General features: G+C 38.5%; 1 protein-coding gene across 6 annotated transcripts in view; it reads right to left on the minus strand.

Annotated features, from left to right (window-relative positions):
• Nucleotides 1–26,694, minus strand: part of MICU1 (mitochondrial calcium uptake 1) — a 214,043-nt gene that overhangs the window by 102,416 nt on the left and 84,933 nt on the right. For 5 of the 6 annotated variants that reach the window (XM_074958976.1, XM_074958975.1, XM_074958974.1 and 2 more), the window contains exon 6: nucleotides 16,039–16,153. The exons of the other annotated variant lie outside the window; for it this stretch is intronic. In XM_074958976.1, coding sequence (XP_074815077.1) covers nucleotides 16,039–16,153 — 115 coding nt within the window. The remainder of the gene's footprint in view (nucleotides 1–16,038; nucleotides 16,154–26,694) is intronic. 6 annotated transcript variants of the gene reach the window in all.

Consider the following 26,694-nt stretch of genomic DNA (forward strand, 5'->3'; position numbering starts at 1 on the left):
TATTTAAAACATTTCAATTGGTAGTCTATTGTTTAACAATGCGATTCAAACTGCAATTAATTTTTGAGTTAATAGTGAGTTAACTGCGATTAATCGACAGACCTAATATGTACTCAATTTAAATGATCAACAACTATACAAGAGGTGGAATTAAAATAATACAGTAGTAGACAGTTAAAAAAGTAACTGAGTACCCTCCATTACCAGACACCACTACATAAAAAGCTAAATCAGAAATGAGTGAAAACCAACGGAAAGAGGGGGATTTTACTTTTTAAAAAGGTTCTTTGGCTTTTTTATTTTAATTTAAACGCAAACTGGTAGAAGCTATATTTAAGCAGGCCATTCATTTAACACTTTTCCTGTGTTGTACCTGGTGTCTTTTCTATAGTTGTGAAGCAAGCATTATTTACTGAAGCTTGCAAACTTGTCTCAAGTGCTTTTGAATGTGGAATTCTTGTCAATTCCAATATGTTGGCTATTCACACGCATGGAACAAATACACACTACATAGGAAAAGTGTTACATGCCTGTAATGCAATAAATGCCTGATATGCCAAATTGTTGACTGAGCAGTCTGAATAATGTCCCTTTCAGACCTGTAGGAAAGAGTACGATCTTCAAGTAGTTTTCTTTTCTGTGATGTTTCACATTTATGTAACTTCACCAGTTAAGAGGGGAAAAGCTTTACTACTTGCTACTCCTTTGACAGCCCTGAAGCATCCCATTTTTCTGTATGACTTTCAGTGTGGTATACAAGCCGCTCAAGGCTTCAATATCAGTTTTGCAGTTTAATAACTCTACAAGTGACTCTAGTAAGGAACTAGAATGTTTTATTAGAAATTTCCAGAAAAATGACTCATTTGTAGCTTAATATTTGAATAGCTACTCCCCACCTCCACCCCTTTGCCCCAAAGTGAAAAAATGCAAGTTAAAAAGGCACAATATGTAAAGTATAAACCTCAAATATTTTATAAAATCAGTCTCCAAAATACAAGATCCTTCAACACAAAGAATGTCACAACCAAAAAAGAGCTGTTTTAAATCTAAACTCGATAGCACACTTTTTCTCTTTGCTATCTTTGGGTTCAAAAACATTAAAAAACATCTTACCTTTCTCCCCACCCACCCCAACAATGATTAATAAAGTTTTATATTTTTTAAAAAGCCTGAGAATCAGCATGCTGATTTTTCCCTATGACTCAGCATGCTGGCTTCTTGGCCAAACTTCCAGTCTTTTTTGCGTGAGGGTGTTTGAGCGAGGACATTATCTCCAGGAACAAATCAGGGCCACATAAAAGTTCACCCTCATAAGACAGCCCTTGGAGGATGAGCAATGGCATCTAGATGATTAAACAGTTTCAATGATATCAGGGAAGAAACAGATTATAGACCTTTATATAATTGGGAGCCAAGGGACAGCATGTTATGTCTGAAAATGGAGTAACAAAAAACCTGACAATTATCTCTGGAAGGATTAGATTTTTATTTCACTGTACTCACATAAACTGACGAAAAATATTTCCATCATCAAAATTTACAAATAGGCAAAGTAAAAAAAAAAAAAAAAAAAAAAAAAAAAAGCTGCTGGAGAACTGAGTAGAGTTTGATTTAAGGGCATATACTTCATATATTTTGACATGTGGTGTTGACAATGTGTTTTCATGGTTATAAAGCTTTAACTTTTTGAATCTCAATGTCTGCTGTCACTAAATTATTGTCTACCCTGTCCAACAATTTCCTGCAACTGTGAACATTTAAATGAAAATAGAAAAAAGCTTAAAAATAATCAATATTATCTGTCAAAACTACAACAAAATAAAAATCAAATTCTGCCAAGCCTACTTCTAATAAGGCCGAAATGTATACTTGATGCATTTACTGTCGGGGGGGGGGGGGGGGAAGCAAGGGAAATAGGTACTATATAGTACTGGAGTGAAGAATGTAATTTAATAAGCAATTACAAAAGAAATGACTGCAAAGCTAAACTCTGATCAAAACACTAATGAGGAATCAGACTTCTCAAGAGTGCATGAAATAGATTATCATAACATGAGAACATTTAGTAGAAAGTTGTCTTCAGGAAGGATTAGTTCAAGAAGAGAAGCACAGAACAGTTAAGATTCTTCTCTAGTAATAAAAATATGGGCCAGGCCTTAATAGCAGGATTCTACAGCTTAAAGCAAGGAAATTCATTGGTTTGAACAGGATAAGCTGCATATGTTCAAGACAGAGCTGTGTTAAAACTGCACAATATGTATTCATTTTCAATGAGCACTCCTGCCAGTGAGGTGATATGCTGGTAAACCGGGTGCCAACTGTTGCCAAGGCTGTAGGTGTTAGCTAAGCACCGATATATTCAGAGCTGGAAACCAGACCAACTCACCTATATGTTAATATTATTTAAGATAGGAGTTAGTCTTGTAAAGATGCATTTAGTGTTTAGACTCTATAAAATGCTTGTAAGTTGGTGCGTACATCGATTGTATTTGTAATGTTGATGTCCCATGCTATAAGGTAATATGTAAGTTGCTTTACAATTGTAAAAATGCCTGCTCTGAACTTCTGAATCTAGGCAAGAAATTTGGTTCCTCATCCATCATGAAGGGCTATCAAGGCTAAAAACTTTGTTGATTGCCCCATCCACCCATGAAGAAGTTACGTGCAGGAGCCGTTGTCACATCGATTTGAACTCTAGGGGAAGAGCATATAAAGATGATCACAAGAAAAAATAATTCTCTCTTTGCTGTTTGGATTCTCTCAAGGGCTTGAGCTACGAAACACAAACAGAGATTCCCCAGGGTCAACTTGGGTTAACCCTAAAAGACATTCAGTGGACTGATTATTATATCCCTGTCACCTTTTAGAAACAAAGGCTAACTCATTTGTGCATATATGTTGCCTGCTTTAACCTGTAAATAACTCTCATTTCTTTTTCCTAGTTAATTATTCCTTTGTTAGTTTACTATAGGATTGGTTACCAGCATTGTCTTTGGTGTGAGATCTAAGATACAAGCTGATCTGGGGTAAGTGACTGATCTCTTGGGACTGGAAGCAACCTGAATATTTTGTGATTTTTGGTGTAAGTGACCATTTATCGTTGCCTGAGTAGCCAGACAGACTGGAGTGCCTAAGTGGACTGTCTGTGACTCCATGGTAACACTTGTTTAGTGCTTCAGGAGGTCACATTTGTTACTGGATTGGTGAAATCTAATTATAGAATATATTGACTCTAAAAAAGCAGGGCACACGCTCCAAACTGTCTTCCCTGAAGCCGGAACTCCTGGTTGTGAACCACTCCACACAGCGTGACATGAGGTTTTGTCCACATGCATGTTTGTGGAAACTAAGTCTTGAATAAATCTGGGTGAAGGTTCCTGCCAGGATCATTCACAAGTCATCTTGAAATCTCCGAGAGACTGGAAGAAAAGAAAGACATCACACAGTCCCAAACAGGAGAACTGGCAGCAGTGCCTGCAGCTTGTGGCAGTCTATGGTCAGGAAAATACATGGTAACTGGTCTGTGTTCCAGAAGCATGACCAGGGAGGCTGTAGGAGAAAGTATACCCAAGGATGGATTCTATCGGGCATCCTCTGGAAAGGCACCATGCATAGATCACTGCTGGCCTATCTCAGAGGGCAGCAACTACCCCTGCTTGGATATACAAAAATGGCATCACAGGGCAGCGCACATATACATAAAAGTGCAATTACTTTGTGTGAATGGGAGGGGAAAAAACTGGAAAAAACAAAAACAAAAACCCTCTTCAGAAAAAGAATCCTATTGAATTCAATAAAAATTGTATCTTTTCTCAGCATTTTCAACTATTCTCTTGAATTTAATAGAGGATTATAACTAAAGTTAAGATTCTGTCATGGGTATTTTTACTAAAAGTTAGAGATAGGTCATGGCCAATAAACAAAAATTCACGGAAGCCTGTGACCTGTCCCTGACTTTTAGTAAAAATACCCTGGGGGGGTGGGAGGGATTAACAAACAGAGCACTGCCAGTGGCTGACCTCTGGCAGCTGTTACAGTCCCATTGCTACTCCGGCAGCCCCGGGGCTGACTGCCGGCCAGCCGCTCCCGCAGCCCGGGGGTCACTGCTCCCACAGGCTCAAGGCTGACTGCCGGCTGTGACTCCAGCTCCGCTGCTGCTCAAGCCCCAGAGGTGCTGACCAACCCCCATCAACTGCTTCAGCCCTGGGACCATTGCTCTGGCAGTCTTGGAGCTGCCAGCAGCTCCAGCCCTGCCCCGGAAGAAGTCAAGAGGTCCCAGAATGTCAGAGAATCCAGGACCACTGTGACAGAATCGTATCCTTAATTATAACCCTTCTAAAGGATCATTTTAAAAACCTACAAAAGGGATATCACTATTCGATTTTATAAAATCCTATTTTTAAATTCTACAAGAATTTTTTGTAGGGGACTGCTGCAAAAAATTTTCCACAGTTCTTGCTTCCAGTGTTTTGTGTCCTCTCAGTCAGAAATAAACGCTGGCATTCTTAGATTGGGAATCCATATATGTAGCCAAATATTATGCTTTTTCTTGTGGGACAGACGGGAAGAAACGTATGAAAAATTTCCCAACATTCCCGAGGCCTGCTTATCTCCTGCTACCTCTTCCCTGAAGTGTCCCCAGAACCACAGGGCAATCCAAATCCCAATGAGTTAGTCCTTACTCTTGTTTTTAAGTGTTAGGTCATCCAACCAGGAAAAAAACAATTCTATGTGACTTAGTGACAATTACATTGCTTGGATATTTATCTGGAATATTATCAGCTGCCTAACAAGTGAAACATATTCAAATAGCCATGGGGGATTTTTTATCACCAGGAACTGATTAAACCCACTGATCCCTGTCTTTAGTGAGAAGCAAAGAAGCTGTTGAGTTCCCACTGCCCAGAACTGCCTCTCCATTGTGGCCAGCATATTACTGATTACAAAATGATAGACCCTGAATAAAAGAACATTAAAGATTATCCATGTCAGCTAATTCAAATAGAAAGGCATTGTAATATTTTAGTTCCATGGCAGAATTGTCAACTTTTACATAGCATTAGAAAAAAAGCTAACATATTCTAATTTAAAACTGATTTTAGCCTTCAATAATCAGAAATTGCAATTGCAATATTCTACTTTATTTTTAAAATAAAATTTTTAAAAAACTGAACAGTACCAGCCCTCTTTCTAGGTGTGGAAAAGAGTACTTCTATAAATCATAGAAATGTCTCCTACTCATGCATAGAGTGAGAGAACCGGAAAACAAAACAGAGCCGCTCCTTTCCAATACCCTGCCATTTAAGGCAAATGTACAATTCTAATACATAGCACTTCAAATAATTCAGAAATTTTCTTTTCCTGCATTCAAACAATAAATTGCAACATTCCAAATGCTGAACACCCCCTCTCCGTTCTCATTCGTACACACATGCCCTCTATGCAAAATTAGAGGGCAAGGAATGTTCAGCTAATCATCTGATCTAACCAATACAATAAATATCCCCAGAGTGCTTAACAGGTATCAATTTATCATTAGAACAGCTTTTCTGGGAGCAAAAATACTACACATAATAAAGCAACAGCATTATTAGTATTATAACAAATAACATGAACTGCACCATGCAAGCTGAAGTACAATCATGCCTGGTTCATGGGTATGTGTCTGTGCAAACATGGCAGGAAGTTGTGGCAAATGGTTGGTGTAAGCGGCCATTCAAAATCAGAGGATCAACATAGGTGTGATAAATGAAGGGGTGGAGGTAGCTCCCTTTTATGGGCACCCAGCCAGCCAGCAGCTATAAAATCCTTCTTAGTAGGTGTTCTCTAATAGTTCTACCTGTAAAAGGTGAGAAAGTCTCACTGCTATGCACAGGTAAAAGGAAGTGAGTGGGCACCTGGCCGAAAGAGCCAATAGGAAAGCTAGAACTTTTTCAAATTGAAACAAAGACTCCCCTTTTGTCTGTCTGTTGTTGTTCTCCTGGGGAGAGGCGGACAGTTATGCTGTAAGAAGCTTGGGCCAGGTACGAAACAAATCATTGGTATCATACCTAGAAACTACTCGTTTAAAACCCCAGATATTTAAGTAGATCAGGAAATGTCTAGGAAGACGTGACTAGGTTTATCCCTTTTATTTCGTTATGGCTTGTGGATTCCTCTGTGCTAACCCCACGTGCTTTTGTTTTGCTTGTATTCTTGGAAGAAAGGTATTCTTGGGGCTTAATCCTTGTGGCTGCTCTTTTAAAATCTAACAATAGCCTGAGTTCCCAGATGTATTCTCTTTCTTTTTTATTATTAATAAAATTTACCATTTTTAAGAACAGGATTAGATTTTTGTGTCTTAAGAGGTTTGTGCGCATGTTGTTTAATTAGCTGGTGGCAACAGCTGAGTTCCTTCCCCCCCCATTTCTCAGCTCTTCCCTGGAGGGGTGTGTGTGAAAGGGCTTGAGGGTACCCCACTGGAAGGAATTCCCAAGTGCACCTTCCTGGGCTCTCAAAGGGGTTCTGCACTTGGGTGGTGGCAGCATCTACCAATCCAAGGTCAGAGAAAAGTTGTAACCTTGGGAGTTTAATACCAGCCTGGAGTGGTCAGTATTAATTTTTCGAATCCTTGCGGACCCCCATCTTCTGTGCCAGAGTGGGGAATTCGCCTTGACAGTAGGTATTTTACCTTTCTTTCTTTTTTTTTTTTTAAAATAAACAAAATTGGATTCAGCTCGTTTCCCCCCATAAGGTTTCTTTATTGTCAGTGCCAGTGGTCCTGATCTTCTTAATCCAGTGGGCACCAGTATCTGACTTAAGAATTTACAGACCATGTCGGACTGCAGGAGGGTCTAAAAATGCATTTCTTCAACTATAAAATGCAGAGTGACTGATGAGACTTGCTTGAGGAAAAAAGATATCTGGAGATCACAAGATAAAAAAGTACTATCTAAGACAGTGGCTCTCAACCTTTCTAGACCACTGTACCCCCTTCAAGAGTCTGATTTGTCTTATGTACTGACAAATTTCACCTCACTTAAAAACTTACAAAATCAGACATAAAAATACAAAACTATCACAGCACGCTATTACTGAAAAATTGCATACTTTCTCATTTTTACCATATAATTATAAAATAAATCAATTTGAATATAAATACTGTATTTACATGTCAGGGTATAGTATAAAGAGCAGTACAAACAAATACTTGTCTATGAAATTTTAGTTTGTATTGGCTTCGTTAGCGATTTTTAGGTAGCCTGTTGTAAAACTACGCAAATATCTAGATTAGTTGATGTACCCCCTGGAAGACCTGTCAGTACCCACGGGGGTACACATACCCCTGGTTGAGAACCACTAATCTAAGAAAAAGGACAGAACTTGCCACCTTTCATATGGTATGTTTAACAAACCAACTAAGCACTATCATTGACATGCTTTATAAAAGTAGCTGCCTGCCCTCCAACTAAAGAGGAAAAAAGCACAGGTAAAAAATAAAAGATCTTATCCAATGTATACACACTCAAATCACTTCATAGAGAAAACATGAACAGTTTAGCTGAAATTCAGTGCCGGGTTTGCTAAGACTGAAACAGTAATTTCTTATTGTAGGTCTCTCTAGAATTTTTAAAAAATTATCCTTTCCAATATCAAGAAAACGAACGGTCTCAACACACATGCACATATTTATGATGGGACACACTTGAAATCTAGTATATTGGTAGAGATACTTTAATTGGAAGAGTCAAATTGACATCATTTGTACATTTCACAAGAAGCCTGAAATAAAATCACAGCCCCAATATGCACAGCATGGGTGTATTTAAAAAAAACAACAAAACACTGTACTTTGAAAAACATATAATATACACTTAGACTTCTATCAAGCCCAAGGTACCCAGAGACTTCTGAGACACAATGTCTGTGGAAGGCTGTGAATACTAACCCTCCAGCAAGCTGACCTAGAGGGGAAAGACTGTAGTTGTAGAGCACCCAATGGGAAGGAAAATTGGTGCACATGAATTCCATCTCCCATGTTCCATAGCTCCTCATCCCAGACCATTTCTCCCATGATCTGGCTGAACATCCTATGAAAGTCATTACAGCCCCCAGAGCTGTACAAACTTCCAAAAGGCCTCAAAAAGGACATACAAATCCAAGTTGTCCTGTGAGCTGACAAAAAAATAGAGAGAAAGTCAGCTGCTGTTTTTGGAGTGGAGGGGAAGGAACTTGGATAGGCAGGAAGAAGATGGGAAGGGAATGTGGTCCCAAGCTGCCAGGTTGGGGGGGGGGGGGTTGGGAGATTCCTATACCTTCTCAAATAGCTTTTCTGGAGTATAAGAGAAACTGTGACAGAGATCCTCTTTGGCCCAATGCCCATCCCCTCTTCTAATCTGCGGATCTCCAGAATAGTTACGCTGGGAGAAGGGATCCTCTGGGCTTCACTACCTGTCCTGGTGGCTAAACATCAATTAGCAGAGAATTGATTGAACCCTGTTAGGATGTTAAGGGCGAAACACTGGCCATGAGTGAAGTTTTCCTGACCCAGCTGTATATGACAGGGTCACTATTGCAAGGTGCATGCACACATGCACCTAGACACAGTAAATACTTGGCAGTTTTATAGTTTAAAGATGAGTATGGAAATTAGTAGTGGAGGAGTAAAAATAAGCACTCATTCCCTAGCATCCCACCACTGTGTGTTAATCAACACAGTATGACTGGCAGGGTATTCCTGGGTAATTACTGTATAGTTTGGGTAAGACCTTTACATGCTTCAGAAGTCTAATAATTTCTTGTATAGATTGTGTTACTACCATTATGAAATGGGATAAATAACTTGAAATTTATAGTATTTACACAGGTTAGACCTTAATGCATTTGAGAAGATTTCATTTAAAATGAAATTTCTAAAGCCATTTAATATTATTCTACCTTGCTAGTATACACTTATGCCTCATTTGTATATAACAATTTTGTGAATACAAGGTTCCTAGGTGCAAAGAGGCAAATGTCAAACAGGAAGCCTATTACACGCAAGTTTATGGATTAGACACACAGGGTATGAAAGATTCTGTTTGTTCCCTGCCCCAATGTGATCTATTCATTAGGAAAATGTACCAAATCTGTGAGAGATCTTATATGTTAAGCATGAGACATATGCCATGTGCTTTCCCCTACACGGGTGTCAAGTGGTAGTGTGGAGAAGGATGATGGTGGGTTTTTAAATGATTTCTATTTAATCTATCAAGGAAAAATTCAAAAAAGTTTCATTTGCGGATTCACGTTTCCATTTTGCTTGCAAGTTAGTGAACCAGAGAAATAGTGTGATTTTAATGGTAATTACTTACGTATTTTGGCTCTAATGACAATTAATGTCAAACTTACCTCCTCAAACCTGAAAATGGACAACCTAATAATGTCTAGGATTAAAATGCAACCCTTATCTTTCAGCAACATCACATCAGTTACAGGATAACCTTCTAGGACGGTGGGAAACAAAAACTTCTACTTTAAATGCTCTGTCCAACTGCCCAAACAAGAGTCTGGAAATAATGCCGGTTAAATTACAACTCTAAAAGCCTGGAATCCCCCGGGGTACCTGATAAAGGATGACTTTCTAACAACTTCACAGTTCTGGACTATTACTGCCACTGACCCACATTCATTCTCTTTCCTTATGTGCTGTGATACCAGCAAGCAACTTGCCTGTCCTTGGCATATATGAGAATCAGCACTGTGCCTCCTGTCAGTAACAGCAATAAGTGCTCCTTCTGAAACAGAAGATGGACACATTGCAGCGATCACTGTGCTACAAACATGAGTGCTTATTTCAGGGGACATATGGCTCATAAGCCCCACAACCTCTCTCAACAATGTGTATTCTTCATTATATGAATACCAGCATATTCAGTTCAGCCCAAAAAAGAAGGGACAGTCTCAGCCCCATGGAGCTTACAGAGGCAGATAATATAGTTCAAATATGTGACGCACCTTTATATACATATATATACATACATACACATATATACATATATACATACATATACACACATACACACACATACATATATATATGACGCACCTTTATATATATGTGTGTGTGTATATATATATGTGTGTGTGTATATATATAGCAACTGTGTATATATATATACACACACACACACACGCACGCACACTTATAGGATAGGTAAATTGAAAGTCAAGCTTCCAAACACTGCAACAACAAAAAAATATATTGTGTACACTATTTACCTACAGCTGGGTTATTTTGTCCAAGAGCCTTGTAAAAAAAAAATGTTCATGGTTAAGATTTTGTCACGGCTATTTTTAGTAAAAGTCAGGGACAGGTCATGGGCAATAAACAAAAATTAATAAAAGCCAGTGACCTGGCCCTGACTTTTAAGAACAACAACAACAGACAAAATGGGGCTGAGAGAGGGATGAGAGCCTGAAGCCTGCAGAGTGGGGGGGAGGGCGGCTGAGAGCTCTGGAGTCCCCCTGCCCTGGCTTGGTGCTCCAGGTCCTCCCGCTACCCGCAGTGGCTGGGAGCTGCAGGAGGCCCTGCCACCTGTGGTGACTGGGAGCTGTGGGTCCCCCCACCACCTGATGTGGCTGAGAGCTGTGGGGGACATCTGCCGCCCGCAGCAACTGAGAGCCCCAGGGGTTTCCTACTGTCCAAGGCAGTTGAGAGCTACGGGGTCCCCTGCTGCCTGCGATAGCTGAGAGCTGCAGGGTCCCCTGTCGCCTACGGCAGCTTGCAACTCCAGGTCCCCTGCTGCCTGATAGCTCCAGCCCCGCCACCCAGGGGCTGAAGTGGAAAATGTCATGGAGGTCTCTGGAAGTCATGGAATCTGTGACTTCCGTGACTGCTGTGACATAATCTTATCCTTATTCATGGTTAATCTGAGAGGGTGCTCAGTATTTTTTATTGCATTTTTACAAATGGTGTTGCTTTACAGGTCCCAAAGCAGCAGTGCCAGAATAGCAGATTTGTTGTTAAGTTAATGGCAGGGAAGGACATTTCAGATATTAGCGTCAGAGAGCATTCATCAGCACACTCATTGTTATCACCAGCACGCTCATTGCTATCAGTGATCAGAATAAGTGACTGGTGTAATCAAGTCTACTCACAGAACAACTCTTTCTGAATTTGAGTTCTAAATAAGTGTACAGTGCTAAAATTGCACTTAAAATCGAATTCCAGAACTGAATAGTTAATGACGTATTTTCTAAACTGGAAAACGCAATGAACACTAGGCTAGGTGAGTCCAAGAGGCACCATGGCCATTGCAAGACTTTTGTCAAAAGTGATTGAAATTCTACTGATGATCATAAAAGAAGATAAATGAGGTTCTCTCACTCTATTAGTCTCGTTTTACTCACATCATGAGAAACACAACACAGCTTGGCATTCTTTGCTCTAGAAAGGAGAGATCTAGAACTGGAACAAGGTGATGTAAGTCAGACGAAGTACACTGGCAATGGTAAGGAGGGTGGAAGCTTGTTCAGCACCTGCTGTTAACCAATGCTATTAATCCTTCCTTTCATGAGCAGTAAATTCATTAAAAAATTGCTTAGGGAAACACTATCTTTCTCTTTCAAGTGTCCAAACCTGTTTAATGGCTTTACATTAGCATGTGCTGTCAACTTGCCACATTTTATTTTGCTCTCAAATGACAATTAGTTTTCTGTTGGTTGGTTGGTTTCAATATTGCTTCTCCCCCCCCCCCCCAAAAAAAAAAAAAACTGTTCCAAAATATCAGCTGTCAAAAAGCAAAATTTCTCTTAGTGGTGGAAGTGAACTTTTAGCTTTCCCACTTTTACCTGACATTTTAAAGGAGTGAAGTTAAAGCACATCTAATTCTGCTTGTCCTTGTACCTCTGCACTGAAATTCAAGTTTTGCTGATAAGATTCAAATTCCTCTGCTTCGGGGAGCAGCTGAAGCAACAAAAATGGTGCAGTGTCCTCAAAGCCATTTTGCTGTTATTGCCTTTGAATACGAGACTGAATTTCTGATGCATTTTAATGTTACTTTATTACCTCTGAAAAATATATTTTCACAGAAGCACAGAGCAAATTATGAGAAAAGACAGTGCTAGAGCAAGAAATGACTTGTAAATAAAATATGGTGACAGACTTCATCTTCTATGCCGTATGCAAACAGCTATCTCCGCTGGTAACATGCAAATTAACTGCACTTTAACTGAAGCCAACTGACGTGCACTGCAGCAATACAGAAAGAATACTTGAATCCACTTACTGTGGCCTATTAGCCATACTCTTCATAAATGGAATTCAGGAATTGTGAAAGATACCCATTAGGTCAAAATAAAAAAAATCACAGCAAGTAGAGTTTGAGTGGTTAGGATGGGGACAGGGTGATGTTTGAATGTCAGAGGGGTCAAGCTGCCAGTCTGAAGAGGCAGATAATAGTACAAAGTACCTTAATTTTCTTCCACTTCAATTAGTTTTTGAAGATTCTCACTAATGGTCAGGGATGAGTTGAACAAAGTGATAGAACCTAGATGATCTAACCCCAATAACAGTTTTAAGTACAGCAGTGACGGGCTCCCCCCGATACTATTTAGACTGGATTTCATGGTTTTATTCCGCTGGTTATATTAGTAAAAATCCATTGCAGAAAGCAGCAATGGCAAAGTTTTAGTATTTAGTAGTCTTTTTACTTTACTTAATTGTAACTTCAAAAGAATTCCCTACATAAGACAAATTGAACTCTAAATCATGTTGTGACTTACTGTAAATGAGACTTTAATGAGACGAAGAATTTAAAATTATATTCCATATTTTTGTTCTATTTTGTTTGCTTAATTAGAGAGCGCATGTCAAGACCTAGTTAGGTTACTGAGGTACAATGCAAATTATCAAGACACAAATAGGGCCATGCCAAATTCACAGTCCATTTTGGTCAATTTTATGGTCACAGGATTTTAAAAATTGTAAATTTCATGATTTCAGCTATTTAAATCTGAAACTTTAGAATGTTGTAATTATCGGGGTCCTGACCCAACAAGGAGTTGGGGGATTGCAAGATTATTATAGGGGGGGTTGTGTTACTGTTACCCTTACTTCTGTACTGTGCTGCCTTCAGAGCAGGGCAGCTGGAGAGCAGCAGCTGCTGGCTGGGAGCCCAGCTCTGAAGGTAGAGCCATCGCCAGCAGCGGCACCAAAGTAAGGGTGGCATGGTATGGTATTGCGTCCCTACTTCTGTGCTGCTGCCTGCAGAGCTGGGCCTTCAGTCAGTAGCTGCCACTCTCCAGCCACCAAGCTCTGAAGATAGCAGCGCAGATGAAAGGGTGGCATGATATGGTATTGCCACCCTTACTTCTGCACTGCTGCTGGCGGGGCATCGTCTTCAGAGCTGGGCACCCCGCGAATAGCTGCCACTCTCTGGCCACCCAGCTCTGAAGGCAGCACTGAAGTAAGGATGGCAATACTGTGACCCCCCACAACTCCCTTTTGGGTCAGGACCCCCAGTTTGAGAAATGCTGGTCTTCCCTGTGAAATCTGTATAGTATAGGGTAAAAGCACACAAAAGACCAGATTTCACAGTCCATGACACATTTTTCATGGCTGCAAATTTGGGAGGGCCCTAAACATAGAGGATACAGAAACTGACATAACACTAAGTTTTCTAACTTGCCACAGGGTTCCTGGTTTGTTTAAAAAAAAAATTCTATGATCTCTTTCAAAGGAACTAAGTGCTAAAAATCTTGGCAGCTTGTGGTTCCTCGGGATACTTTTTTTTTTTTTTTTAAACTTAACTCAATGTAGGCAAAAAACATACCTTGTGTTACCATAAGCCTCCCAGAACACATTTTTGCAAAGCTTCCGTTTTCTTCTTTTCTACGAACTCTGCTGCCCATTACCAAGTAACTCATAAAAGAGCCTGTGAATATACCTAAAAGACCAATAATAAGGGAGAGGGGAAATCCTTTCCCTTCCCTCAAAATGTTCATCATCAGACCCACTGGTTGTCATCGTGCCTCCTTCTACCATCCCAAAGATTGGTGGGCATGTTCATTTGCAGGATTTATCACAAAGAGAAAGAAACGTAAAACTGGAAGAGTTTGCTATGCCACTGCCTTTTTCCTAAGCTACTTTCATTGAAGCAGTCACAGGGAACTCTCATGAGACCTCCCAAATGTCTGATTGTCCACAAATCACATAGTTAGGAAAGGACGCATGGAGCATACATGATCCAAGGAACTTCTACCTGTTTGTAAGTATTCTATTTGGGAGCATCATGTGCTATGAAGCAAGGGGGGCAGCTCTCCCCCAATCTTGGTTTTCCCCGCCGCTGTGCCTCAACTAGTCCATAGATCATAGAATTGTTCCACTATGTCTTCAACTTTTTGCTCCCCCAGATTTTGCAGGATACAATATAATCCCATATAATATTCTATATGTTGGACACAAATTTGCCCCTCCCAGAATTTTTTTGAATGACACCAGACTGTATTCCAAGATGTAATGTGTTAATTGTATCAGCTTTTCACCTGTGAAGACTAGAGTTGAAATCCTTGCTGAAGTATGAAGTCAATAGAATTTTGGTGACCTCATCCTAGTCTTCTGTTCATCCACAACAGGAATGGCAAGAATGATAAAGTCAGGACTGAACTTCAGTCAAAGACAAGTACATGAAAACTGCACAGACCAGTCCTTGGCTCAAGCTAATGTTATTTACTGATGGTCATCTTTATAGGCACTATGGTCAAACAGTTTCTTAAGTCAGTTTGGCAACAAAATAGATCTTGAATTACCTGTAGAATTTATACTCTGGAAAGAGAATATTTAATTTACTAATTTAATAGCCACCATTTTCACTTTGTAAGAGCAATGTTTCAGAATGTAACGTAAAAGTTATGCTGTACTGTTCCAAAGGCTCTACGCATTACACACATTTGTATAGTCTTCCCTCCACCATGACAACGTTCATTGACTGATTGGAACAAAACAGTTTTTAAAAATGTGTTTAGAATAAAGTTTGAACTAAACAACTATTTTTTGTTCTCAGCTCATCACATATTAGGCAAATACAAGGATTAAAGAGGCACAGTTTTATTCTGTAGTGTTTATAATCACCTCTCTTGGAAGTCTGAAAATAAATTCTGTCTCATTTCATTAGGCAAATAATAATTTTCTTCCTTGTGTTTTTCGAACAGAACTGAAAATTAACACAGAATTTCTCTTTACTTCCCCCTTTTATGCACCAACATCACCAAAACAGATCAGTACAGCTCTGGAAACAAGGTCCATTATTTTTTGCTCCACAGCTATAAGAGGACAGAAATATTGTCCTGTATTAACAGTGGCTATTATTTGTGTATTTCTTACCAATAGAAATAACAGACAGGCTTTTATTTTAGCTTTTGTTATTTAGAACCCAGAGGACGTTCTTTGAGCAGATTACAAGATGTCATAGACTGAGTTTGGAGCAGGGTGAATAATATAAAAAAAGGTTACTGCAATATTTGTTTAAATCTTTGGACAATTCATTTCAGCTGCGTTTACACGCCTTCTGGGTTCTCTATCCACTAGCATTCACATGACTGCATTTACTAGAACAAATGCACCAGGAAAGTGAATTTTAAGCTTGCACATTCTAATAATTACAAAAAATGAACTGCAAAGTTGTGTTGTGCACCTATTTGGACATAAACCTGAAAATACAAGAGTTATGTTGATCTAGACTAATATGGTCAATCACAAATAAGGAACTCGGCTAGAATTTTTAATTTTGAACAGCAAGCCAAAAATAATCAATATTCATAAAGTTAGGCCCAAAAATTTAAAATAATGAATAAATATGAAGAAGTCACAATTTGCTAGTGGACATTCTGCAAAATCTTGGGCTAACTCTGAAAAAGTTGAATTCATTACCAATTATTCATTCAAGTAGTCAACAGAATCCCTTTTACGAAAAACTATCCAATGTACATGTCATAACAGAAGAATTGCATCAGTGGTAAGCATTTAAAAAAAAAAGGAATTCAGTGATAACAGATTACAGAAAAATAGACTGTACTTACTGGAGAGAACTGTAGTGAGGAAGATGTAGTCAGAAAAAGAGATGAGTCCACATTCTCCAAGTGTATAAAATATACTGTCTTCATCAGCAAACTTCTCTCGTTCTTGGGATAACTTCTATTTTATAGATCCAACCCACACCCCCCAAAGAAAGAAAATAAAAGAATCAATTAAACACTTAACAAAGAGGATCATTTATATCATTGCCAACAACAAGCTTTTTTTATGAACATATCCCTCCTATTACCATTCAATGGACCTTTTCCAGACTTCAAATCTATCAGACGTAGTGGTTTTTGTTTCAAATAAAGCACAAAATGGAACTGGCCAATATACGTAGCATCTTTAGTCTAGTAGAGAGATAGAAACAACATATGATGTGCTTTTTGTTTAGTAAAAAGAAAAGGAGTACTTGTGGCACCTTAGAGACTAACCAATTTATTTGAGCATAAGCTTTCGTGAGCTACAGCTCACTTCATCGGATGCATACTGTGGAAAAAAAAAACAAACAAATAAATTGGTTAGTCTTTAAGGTGCCACAAGTACTCCTTTTCTTTTTGTGAATACAGACTAACAAGGCTGTTACTCTGAAACCTGTCTTTTTGTTTAGTGTTGTTTAAATCCTCTAGCAAATAATGGTGCTGTATAATCTAGGCTCTTTACAGCAGAAATAAAATGGAAGCCATAATGAGTTTTACCCCAAAGTGTTTTATTTCTATTATAGTTGTCTAGTTTAACAATAGCTTAGAGCAGTTTGGTTTTAATAGCTGAAGTGATCACAGTTTCCCCAAAATTTAGTTACCTGCTAAAATGTTAGTATAACCCAAGCATTTGTTTGTAAAAGACAACTACTAGAGTCAAAATTCCTGCACGAATGCATGCAACTTTTAAGATAACTGGAAACTTTTTGATTAGAAAAGCACACTACATGTATTTTATCAAGTGATCTCACTTCTGAGCTGAAAGCCATTGGGTGTCTGATCCACTGAAGCTTTAAAGACTGAAAAGGATCCATAGAATTGTGTTAGAGGCTGGATATTGAATTTCATAGTGGTGAACCATTTAGAAAATACACACGCACATACAGAGGGAAAGAAAATTAATATAAAAACTTTAAGTGCAGTTGAGGTTAATCCATATCTGATCATGCAAGCACAGAAGCAGAAACAATGCAAGCTTAATTTAGCAACAGTATTGTGAAACAAAAAACAACAAACACCGCCACACGAAAGTCCAGCTACACAACTGCCCCCATCTGTTACCTCTGTCTAGCGAAGATCCCATCATATTCAAGATAAAGGAAAGAAAATTGGTTAACCAACAAGATAAGTTCCCGAAACAGCAAAATCAACTGATCTGTTAGACTTGCAAAAATCAAGAACGATTTTCAGCAACTAGCTATTTGCTGAAACTGTACACTGCTAAGAAGCCTAGGTATAAATTCCAGCAAGAGTTGATATTGAGTTGAAGGTTCAGACCCACCACCTACAGCTGTCTCTTGTTCAGTTATATTTGAAAGAAGTCACCATTCTACTTGACAGCAGATTGGAGATTAGTTCGCCTAATAATTTAGATGAAACTTTGACAAATATCTGACTTGGAAACCATAAGAGGAAAAAAGTCATCATATTGATCAGCAAATATACAATTTCCAATTAAGCTCAGCTCTACTGATCAAATATAACCTGTAGCAGTAGGTCATATTTTGAAGACTTGGAGTTAAGAATGTGAAGTGAGGTAAACCTCCACAAATCAGCAGAAGCATTTATCAATGCATCCACTTTGCACAGATATTAGCAATACATTATCACAGTACATCAGGCTGTTTTCTTTTCATTAAAGAAATATTTTTATACACACACACACACATATATATATACACATATACATACACAAACTTATGTCAAACTCTACCCAAAACCACCCACACAGCGCTGATTATGTTGAAGACAAATAAACAGCCTCTAGTTCTCTCTGAACGCAAAGGAAGCTTGAGTTAAAAGCCAGTAAATTTTTTTGCAAGCATTTTCTTGGATTATTGTCATGGTTGTTGTATCCCACAATGGTATATCCCACTCATGTTATTTATTGACTCTGTCTTTGCATTTATCTTTAGCAGAGCTCATTATAAACCAGCTACCGACATCCAGATAAATGTGAAGTATTTACAGAGAAAGGATTAACAAACACGACATACTGTGTGGGGTATATTTGGAGATAGATTTTAATTGTTATGAGTATTATGAATTGACACTTTTAAAGTTGGCTTTTATTTAATATTAAAGGCTGGGAAAGATCCTTATAAATTAAAAGTTTGTGAATGGGCTAAAAGCATCCCCATAAAATCTAGTTTTAAGTTAAATCTCCTCAGAAATACAAATCTTATAGATACAATATTTTTGTATCCTTTTCTCACTTGAGTTTTGCTTTGAGTAAAGAACATAACTATTTTTAAAAACCTACTTAATCTACTATTATTTGTCAGAGGTTAGATATAAACATGGGAAACCAATGCATGCTACCACCACGAGGCCTATTCTGATCCCACTCAAGTTATTGGGAGCTTTAACACCAATTTCAGTAGAAGCAAGAACAAAGTCCATTTGCCAAAAAGAGATGTAATTTTGTATGATGGGATGTTCAGACTCTTCCATTGCTGCTGTTTTCTGAGAAGGAGTGAGCATACTAAAAAAAACTGCTGGTATTTCTAATTTGTATTTTTGTTCATCATGTATATTTTGTTGTCTTCCACAAAACATTTGGAAGATATTCTCCACAGATGTGCTGAAAGTTTCAAGTTATTTTAAATGAAAGCTTATAACCTGCAGAAGTTGATTACCCGTGCCTAGGAAAAACTTCCTTCTAGGTTTGAGCAAGTGGATTTTTCAAGAGACTAATGCCAAACATAGGTGCTCACCAATAGTTGAGCTCTGTTGTTCTGCAGACATAGACAGGGTAAGAGTTCAATACCCATTTTAATGAAATGCAGTCAACTGGTGCTAGAACAAAAGGGTAGACCACACTTTGTTAACGTAAGAACATAAGAATGGCCATACTGGGTCAGACCAAAGGTCCATCCAGCCCAGTATCCTGTCTACTGACAGTGGCCAATGCCAGGTGCCCCAGAGGGAGTGAACCTAACAGGTAATGATCTGGTGATCTCTCTTCTGCCATCCATCTCCACCCTCTGACAAACAGAGGCTAGGGACACCATTCCTTACCCATCCTGGCTAATAGCCATTAATGGACTTAACCTCCATGAATTTATCCAGTTCTCTTTTAAATTCTGTTATAGTCCTAAACTGGGTTTTAAAATGGTGATCCCATCCAAACCAGCAGGACAGAGTTTAATAGTATCTGAGGGTAGAAGGAGAACTGTACTGACTATCTGTTGTGAAAGACACAGCCTATCAGATGTGCCAGAAATGAAAGAATCTCCAAGGACTGGCTTTCTTGTATGGTTAGGGTTTAGTCAAATATGCACATTGAAGATAAAAGGTTGAAAGTTTAACTGAGAATTACCGGTGAAGTTAATAGAGGAACGTGTAAGAGACAAATAAATGGAACTATATCCATATATTTTACAGTGTGACTTAACAGAGGATTTTACTGGGCCTTTTTTGCATTTGTTTGCTCACCCACCTGAAAAGAAAAACGTATCAGTATCTAAAACTAATGACAATTCTATATTCAAAGTTGCCTCAAGGATTCTGAACACCACAAGCTATGAAAAAGCATCACATGGATTGTTTAAAACTCTTTTTGAAATGCTATAAAGCCTATTGACATTAAAGGCACAAAATCGATACCCAATTCTCTCTTTATTAAAATATATTTCCTCTTGTCTATAAAGCTCTGACTTCTAGTCAACGCCATCAACACCTTTTGTGCAGTCTATTTTTTCTGCTGTTTCGTTACAACATAGCATGAGTTATATTACAGCTGAAAGGTTAACATGAGGAATTAAAACAGAGAAAAATGACAAAGAAAAGCAAAATTAAAACTCTTTAGGCAATGAGTCGTCTTTATAATTGGCACGATTAGTTATTGGTACAACTTCAGTACAACCTTCAAATTTCATGTGCTCAGGTTAAAATGATTAACCAAGAATTTTCAAACAAATGAAAAAAAAGTCAACCCTATGTAAAATACATTAAAAAAAACTGAGCAACCAGTTAAGATCATACAACATTGCCTAAAGAACATTCACTGTTGGGAATTCACAAGTGAGCAATGCACTGTAAAAATATTTATAATAATTTTTATCAAGCAATGAATCACATTAGACACAAGCACACAAACAAGCATACATAAACAGATACATTTACAAATCAAATATATAATTTATTTCATTACAAACAAGTCTGTGTATATTCAGTGAAGATGGGCTGGAGGGATAGTTCAGTGGTTTGAGCATTGGCCTTCTAAACCCAGAGTTGTGAGTTCAATCCTTGAGGGGGCCCATTTAGGGATCTGGGGCAAAAATTGGGGATTGGCCCTGCTTTGAGCAGGGGGTTAGACTAGATGACCTCCTGGTCCCTTCCAACCCTGATATTCTATGTAACAAACTCAGTAATTTTTATCAAACAGATTCATACCGTCAATTGATCTTACAAACTTTGCTAAACATTGACCATGCAGCTGAAAGGTTTATCTACATTTAAAGAAGGAAGCTCAGTCTATTCCATAAAATTTAGGCTTTCTAGCAACAAGCAGATCCAAGAATGACAATTTAATCTAATGGAAGAAAAAAAAAGAGTTATCTTAAGGCAACTAACAACACTGATGTATGTTCTTGCTTTCCAGAGTGTTGTGTGTGTTGCAATAAATACCAGAAAAGCAATTCCATCATTTAGCCAGGAGTTTTGAGCAGTCATTTTGGTACTCTTTTCCCCTAAGGCAAACTCAGAAAAATATGGAAATTTTTTCCCCACCTTTATAAACTCTGTCAAAAGCCTGACAAATATAAGGTCAAGAAAAATGTTTGATTTTTCTTATTCTGATCTCAGCTAATGAAAGTGGAAGGGGGCAGGGATATTGATTTTTTTCCTTTCTCCCCTTAAAGGAATTTTTGATTTTTAGTTCTCAAGTGACATATACAGAGGCTGTAACCAAGCAAAGCACTGAGAAATATTATGCAAGCTTCCTCTCATATTCTGCCAGTGCATCTTGATGTTGACTTGCCACACAGCTAGGCCCTGGAGAGGTCTGGCCCTCTCTTGAGCAAAGATTGCCAAATAATGGGACAGCTTGCAGTTGCAGACAAATTCATGTCAGCTGAACCAAATCTAAATTTAGATTTCCTGTAAAACCCAACTTGGTACCTTTCCCCCACCTCACTTTCTATGCCCTCTGGAGGTTTTTGTTTTTTTAAGTTGGGAGCAAAAAATCATATCCTTCAGGGCTCATTCAGGAGAGAAGTCCAGAGTGTTATACAAAAAGGAACGTGGTGGTGAAGTCACAGGACTGGAATCTTCTGGCTGACTGCCCAGTATAAGCATCTGCACTGCCACCCTGTTAGAATGCCAGTGGAGGGGCAATAAGAGAACCTAGTGCTCTGGCTGTTGCCAGGCATGATTTACAGTTAAACGATCAAAGTATACACGTCATCTAATATTGAGATAAATGAATATATAAAGCTGTATCTTTTGACAGATTTACTTCTGTCTTCTCTGCAAAGTCAGAGAGTTCTGTGAATTTCACTATTCACCTCTGTTGCATTTAAAAAGCTAATCTAAATAAACCCCTGTAGCACCATTTCATTTTGCATTTCAAAAACTACTTAACGAACAACATTTAATGTGCTCCTTTTGGAAAAAAAGTACTTTTGCAAGTCATTTAAAATGACAGTATGTATTTCATCCTGGGGGATGGAAACATACATTCAGCAAGTTTATCCATGCAATTAATGCTTATGTTTCAATACCCACTTCGGGCTCATGTGCATCAAAGCATCAAAAAGTTGTGCATCTCAAGCAATCACTTCACAGTTTTCCCCTTCCAAAACAACAAAGCATAGCGCATGTAACGAAATTAGTAATTTCACCCAGAAATTAGATTTTTTTGTTTGTAAATTAATGACAGACTATAGCTCAACCTTATCCATTTTTGATTTACAATAGCTGTTGAGATTAAGTTTTTGTTCCCTTTTTAATTCTTTAACATTACAGAAATTGTGTATCCATCTATGAAAAATGAATGCTTAAGATACTGTAAATTTCAGCTTGCTGTAAAGCAAATTCCCTTTCATTCCCAACTGACCACCTTTAGTTCTATGGACTATTCAACACACACTAAAACGTTATAAACTTTTCTTTCATAGACAGCCATAAATATTCACACTGGAAAAAAAAAAGACTTAGAAATGTTTTGGTTTGAAGCTTTACAACAATCAGCGTATTCAGGATCAAGACTGAAACAGTATCTCTCATCTGTCTCAGAGGACTAAATATTGTAGAGATATTCTAAATCTGTATCAATTTTGATGTCCATCAGGATAAGTTACAGCATACCAGCCTTTGCTCTGAATTTCCTGGATTTTGTAGTTAGACCTTCAGCATTTTTGCATTTTCATTTATGATTTTCTGTGTTCTAGTTTTAAACTAGTACTACAAAAAAGAAAGCAATTTTTCACACAGATATTTATGGGAATCAAAGGGACATTTGTCAAACTCACTTCTTTCTAATGGAAAGCAAAGTCCCTTGCAGAAGTCCCATGGGGATGATTTTCTCTTTCATTTCATTTTTAGACAAATTGCTTGTGTTTTTAAAGTCACTGTTTAAGGTTCTCTGAAATCACATCCAATCAATACCAAGGACATTCACAAAGTTACATAGCAATATACCTGTATACTGAACACAATTAGTTCTGGGGTGCTGCATGATATTTTACTTTCCTGGGCCCCTCCTGACTGGCAGCGTCCATTTAAATAAAACAAACAGATAGAGATCCTGCTATGAGCACAGCTAGACCAGGAAAATAGGCAATGTTTTAGAATCATGTTAGTCAACACATTTTAATTAGCACATTTTTCATTTCCACATACCATCTAGCTTAGACCAGGATAGACTCCTTTAAAAATATTAACTGATCTTGGTCAACTCTATAGGGTTCAGCAGCATTCAGAATGTGTAAATGTGTCTCCTATTTTCATAGTCTAGACAGAGCCTGGGTAAATGCACATTGCTTACTTCAACCAGAAGAACTCCTTCACAACCAGTGCAGTCCTAGATCTGTGTAAACTTTTAAGGCAGTTCTTCTAAAAGTGAATTTGAGCAGATGTTCTGTAACAGTACCTCTCTTGGAGCATGTACAAAGATATACATGTATATAAAGAAGGACAGTTATGAAATTCCCATGAAAGTTATGGGTTAAAATACCCAGTGGCCATGTTTTCAAATATTAATACCAAGGACATTTTATTTCTGTTTTCAAAATACCAAAAGACTGATACTACATAGTCAGATAAAATGCTATTCAAATTCTAAAGCATCAAAGCCATTTAGAGATTTATAAGTGGCACCCATCACCTTGGCACCTGACTATCCAGTTAAAACAGCCATTAAATTTAAAAAAAAAAAAAAAGTCCTTCAGCTTGAAGAATCTAGAGGCAAAACTAAGTAGATCGGTCCTGCAGTGTACCCTGAAGCAAGGACAGACAAAATTATATTATACATCTCCCATTAATTGTTTTTTCCTTTTTATTGACTTTTTAAAAAGCAATATATTTCACAATCAATGTTACATAAGGGTGGTCTAGTTTTTTTAAGTCTGAAAATAAAAAAAATTGCTCAAGCTTAGGTCTTATGAAGCATTTCATTGAATAGTGAATTTTGTAGTTGAGTTTTAAGCCTCTGCATATAGTGAGAAAGTTTATTATAGTAACACTATCCGCAGGTTCTAGAACGCTCCTGTTGTATCTTCATATAAACAAAAACGGGTTCTGAATGTCAAATTCAGAGGTATCAGAATATTAAAAAGTAGCTTAGAAAAGTTAGGAAAATACCCACTCGCGTGTTCTTTATTTTAGTCAGGAAAGCACTTTGGCTTATTATCTCTGAGTAGCACATACTAATGGAAAGAATTTTAATGTAAATCTTTTATCTTTAGGATATATCTGAAGATGAGACATAAAACCTTTCCCTGGGCTTTCTTCCTCTAAATGGGAATTTAGACATTTTCAGGAGAATCAAGCATTAAGCAGCTACCATTACTATTGGCGGTCTCCTGAGACTGGAAAAAGAAATTTACAGATACTCCTCTCAGCAACACAGTAAATATCCGTCACTGTTAAACAAACCGCACCTGAAATGCAAGGCCAGCATTCTATGCAGTCAAGAGAAAAAACACAAACTTTCCAAGACGTTCACAGGCAGCAGGAACTGGACATGCAAGGGAGAAACCCCTGCTAGAAAAGCAAGAAGGAAATGCCTCTGAAAAGGGACAGTCTATACTTCGATTTCCCACTGGTGGAGCTCCCCAGGACTCAAAATTGATGCAAACTTATGCCATTTTAACAAGGCTTATATTAGTATATCAAATACACACTTCCTTTTCAAACAAAGTTATTTACTCTTTGGTTTAGAGCAACATTGCGCCATCATTGCAATTTAGCAATAGTTCCTTAAGAATAAAGTTTAATTTAATTTTCCACCATTAAGCTATTTTTAGGCTATAGGTGCCAACATTTTCAATGTACCACAGGGTACTGCAAAAACATCACACAAAGAACGTAACAAATACAATCTTTCATCTGTGAAGGGATATTACTTTTCACCCATCTAAAAGGACCAACAACTCAGTGCTGCAGGTACTGTTGGGCTTTCAAGATTTCTCAGGACTGATCAAAAAAACATTGGTCAGTGGTGAGAGGTTCTAGTTTTTTCAATTATAGACCTGTCTTCACAAGCCCTTATTAATTATTTAATTATAAAAAATGATAGACTTTATCAGAATGTGAGCCTAGAACTTTGAGGTGAAGAGCTTTTCTATTGCCAAGAACAAAAGTTCCAATTCCTGAACTCCCTGCTTGGTGCATTAAAGAGAATAAACCCACTGGCCTTTCTGGTCTCCTCCTCATGCTAATTTGGAAAGATGTAAAGAAAGGTGTAAAGATGCTGCCTAATGTAAAATGTGCTAAGCAGTATCTCAGAACTGGTCTATAGATAAATCGCATCCAAAAAGTAAGTTAAGGTTGCAAAATCAAACACTCAAAAATTAGGAAATGAAAGTACTAAGGTTGACTATGCAACCTTAGTTTGATCCCCTGGTGCATTGCAGTGTAGTTGTAGCAATGTCGGTCCCAGGATATGAGAGAGACTAGGCGGGTGAGGGAGTATCTTTTATTGGACCAACTTCTGTTGGTGACAGAGACAAGTTGGTCCAACAAAAGCTATTACCTCACCCATCTTGTCCCCCTTGTGCAGTTGCATTTGATGAAGTCTTTAATTACGAGATCACATACTATTTTTTCCAGCCTCATTAAATGCACAGGAATGGGCACTGCTCAGGGAATGAACCTGGTTAAGGCTAAGATTTTGTTGTGGTTATTTTTAGTAAAAGTCACGGACAATAAACAAAAATTCACGGAAGCTGTGACCTGTCTGTGACTTTTGCTGCTGCGTCTCCATGGTTTCCCCCGCCACAATGGTGGCTGGGAGCTATTGGGATCCCCCTTCGCCCACGGCATCTGGGAGCTGCAGGGTGACCATATTTTCCAAACAGAAAATGGGACACTCCCAGCCACTCGCCCGATGTGTCCCCCTCCCTGAGGCTGTCGCCCATCGCTGGAACCCTGAGGAGGGCCCCCTTAGGACTCTGTCACCTGTCGCTGGAACCTTGCAGGGGGCCCCGTCGCCTGTCACCTATCGCTGGAACCCTACCAGGGCCCTGCTGCCTGCCAGCTCCTGAGTCCAGCAGCCACTGGGGCTAAGCAGAGAATGTCATGGAGGCTCTCTGGAAGTCACGGATTCCATGACTTCCATGACCTCAGTGACATAAATGTAGCTTTAATCAGAGTTGAGTAGTGACTGAAACTGTTGTCTTTACGTTCCCTGCTTATTTTTAGTTGGGAGATGAGTATTGAATGAGAGGGAACTGCCGGAAGAGAAAGGATAGTTTCATGGTTAAGGAAGTTTAATGCTGCCCTGGAGAATTGGATTCTATCCACGCCTTTGCCACAGAGCTCCTTTGTGATGCTGGACAAGTCACTTCAACCACACTTTTCAGAGGTGGTGGTCACTTGCATGTTCCTTATATTCTGGATTCCCAGTGTGAGACACCTGAGGCCACATCTGCAGACATGCTGAGCACTCACAGCTGCAACTGACATCAATTGGAGCTGTGCTCTGAATATACATGCTATAAAACGCAAAGTGCTCTGAAAAACCAGCGTGTACATATCTCAAGTTAGCATCTAAAATTGACACATTTGACAATATTGACCTTAATGTGTGCGTGCCTTAGATTCCCCAGATGTAAAATGGGGATGATACCCACCACCACTTTACCTCATAGGGGTTTTGTGAAGATAAATTCATTAACGTTTGCAGTGTAATGTGTAGTGATGCATTTACTTGCTACAGCGATGACCACTATAGGAAAGCCAAAGAGGAAAATAATAATTCTGTATTGAGAGCAGGAAGTGAACAGTAAATAA

This window comes from Natator depressus, chromosome 7, assembly GCF_965152275.1.
Source record: "Natator depressus isolate rNatDep1 chromosome 7, rNatDep2.hap1, whole genome shotgun sequence".
Classification (NCBI taxonomy): domain Eukaryota; kingdom Metazoa; phylum Chordata; order Testudines; family Cheloniidae; genus Natator; species Natator depressus.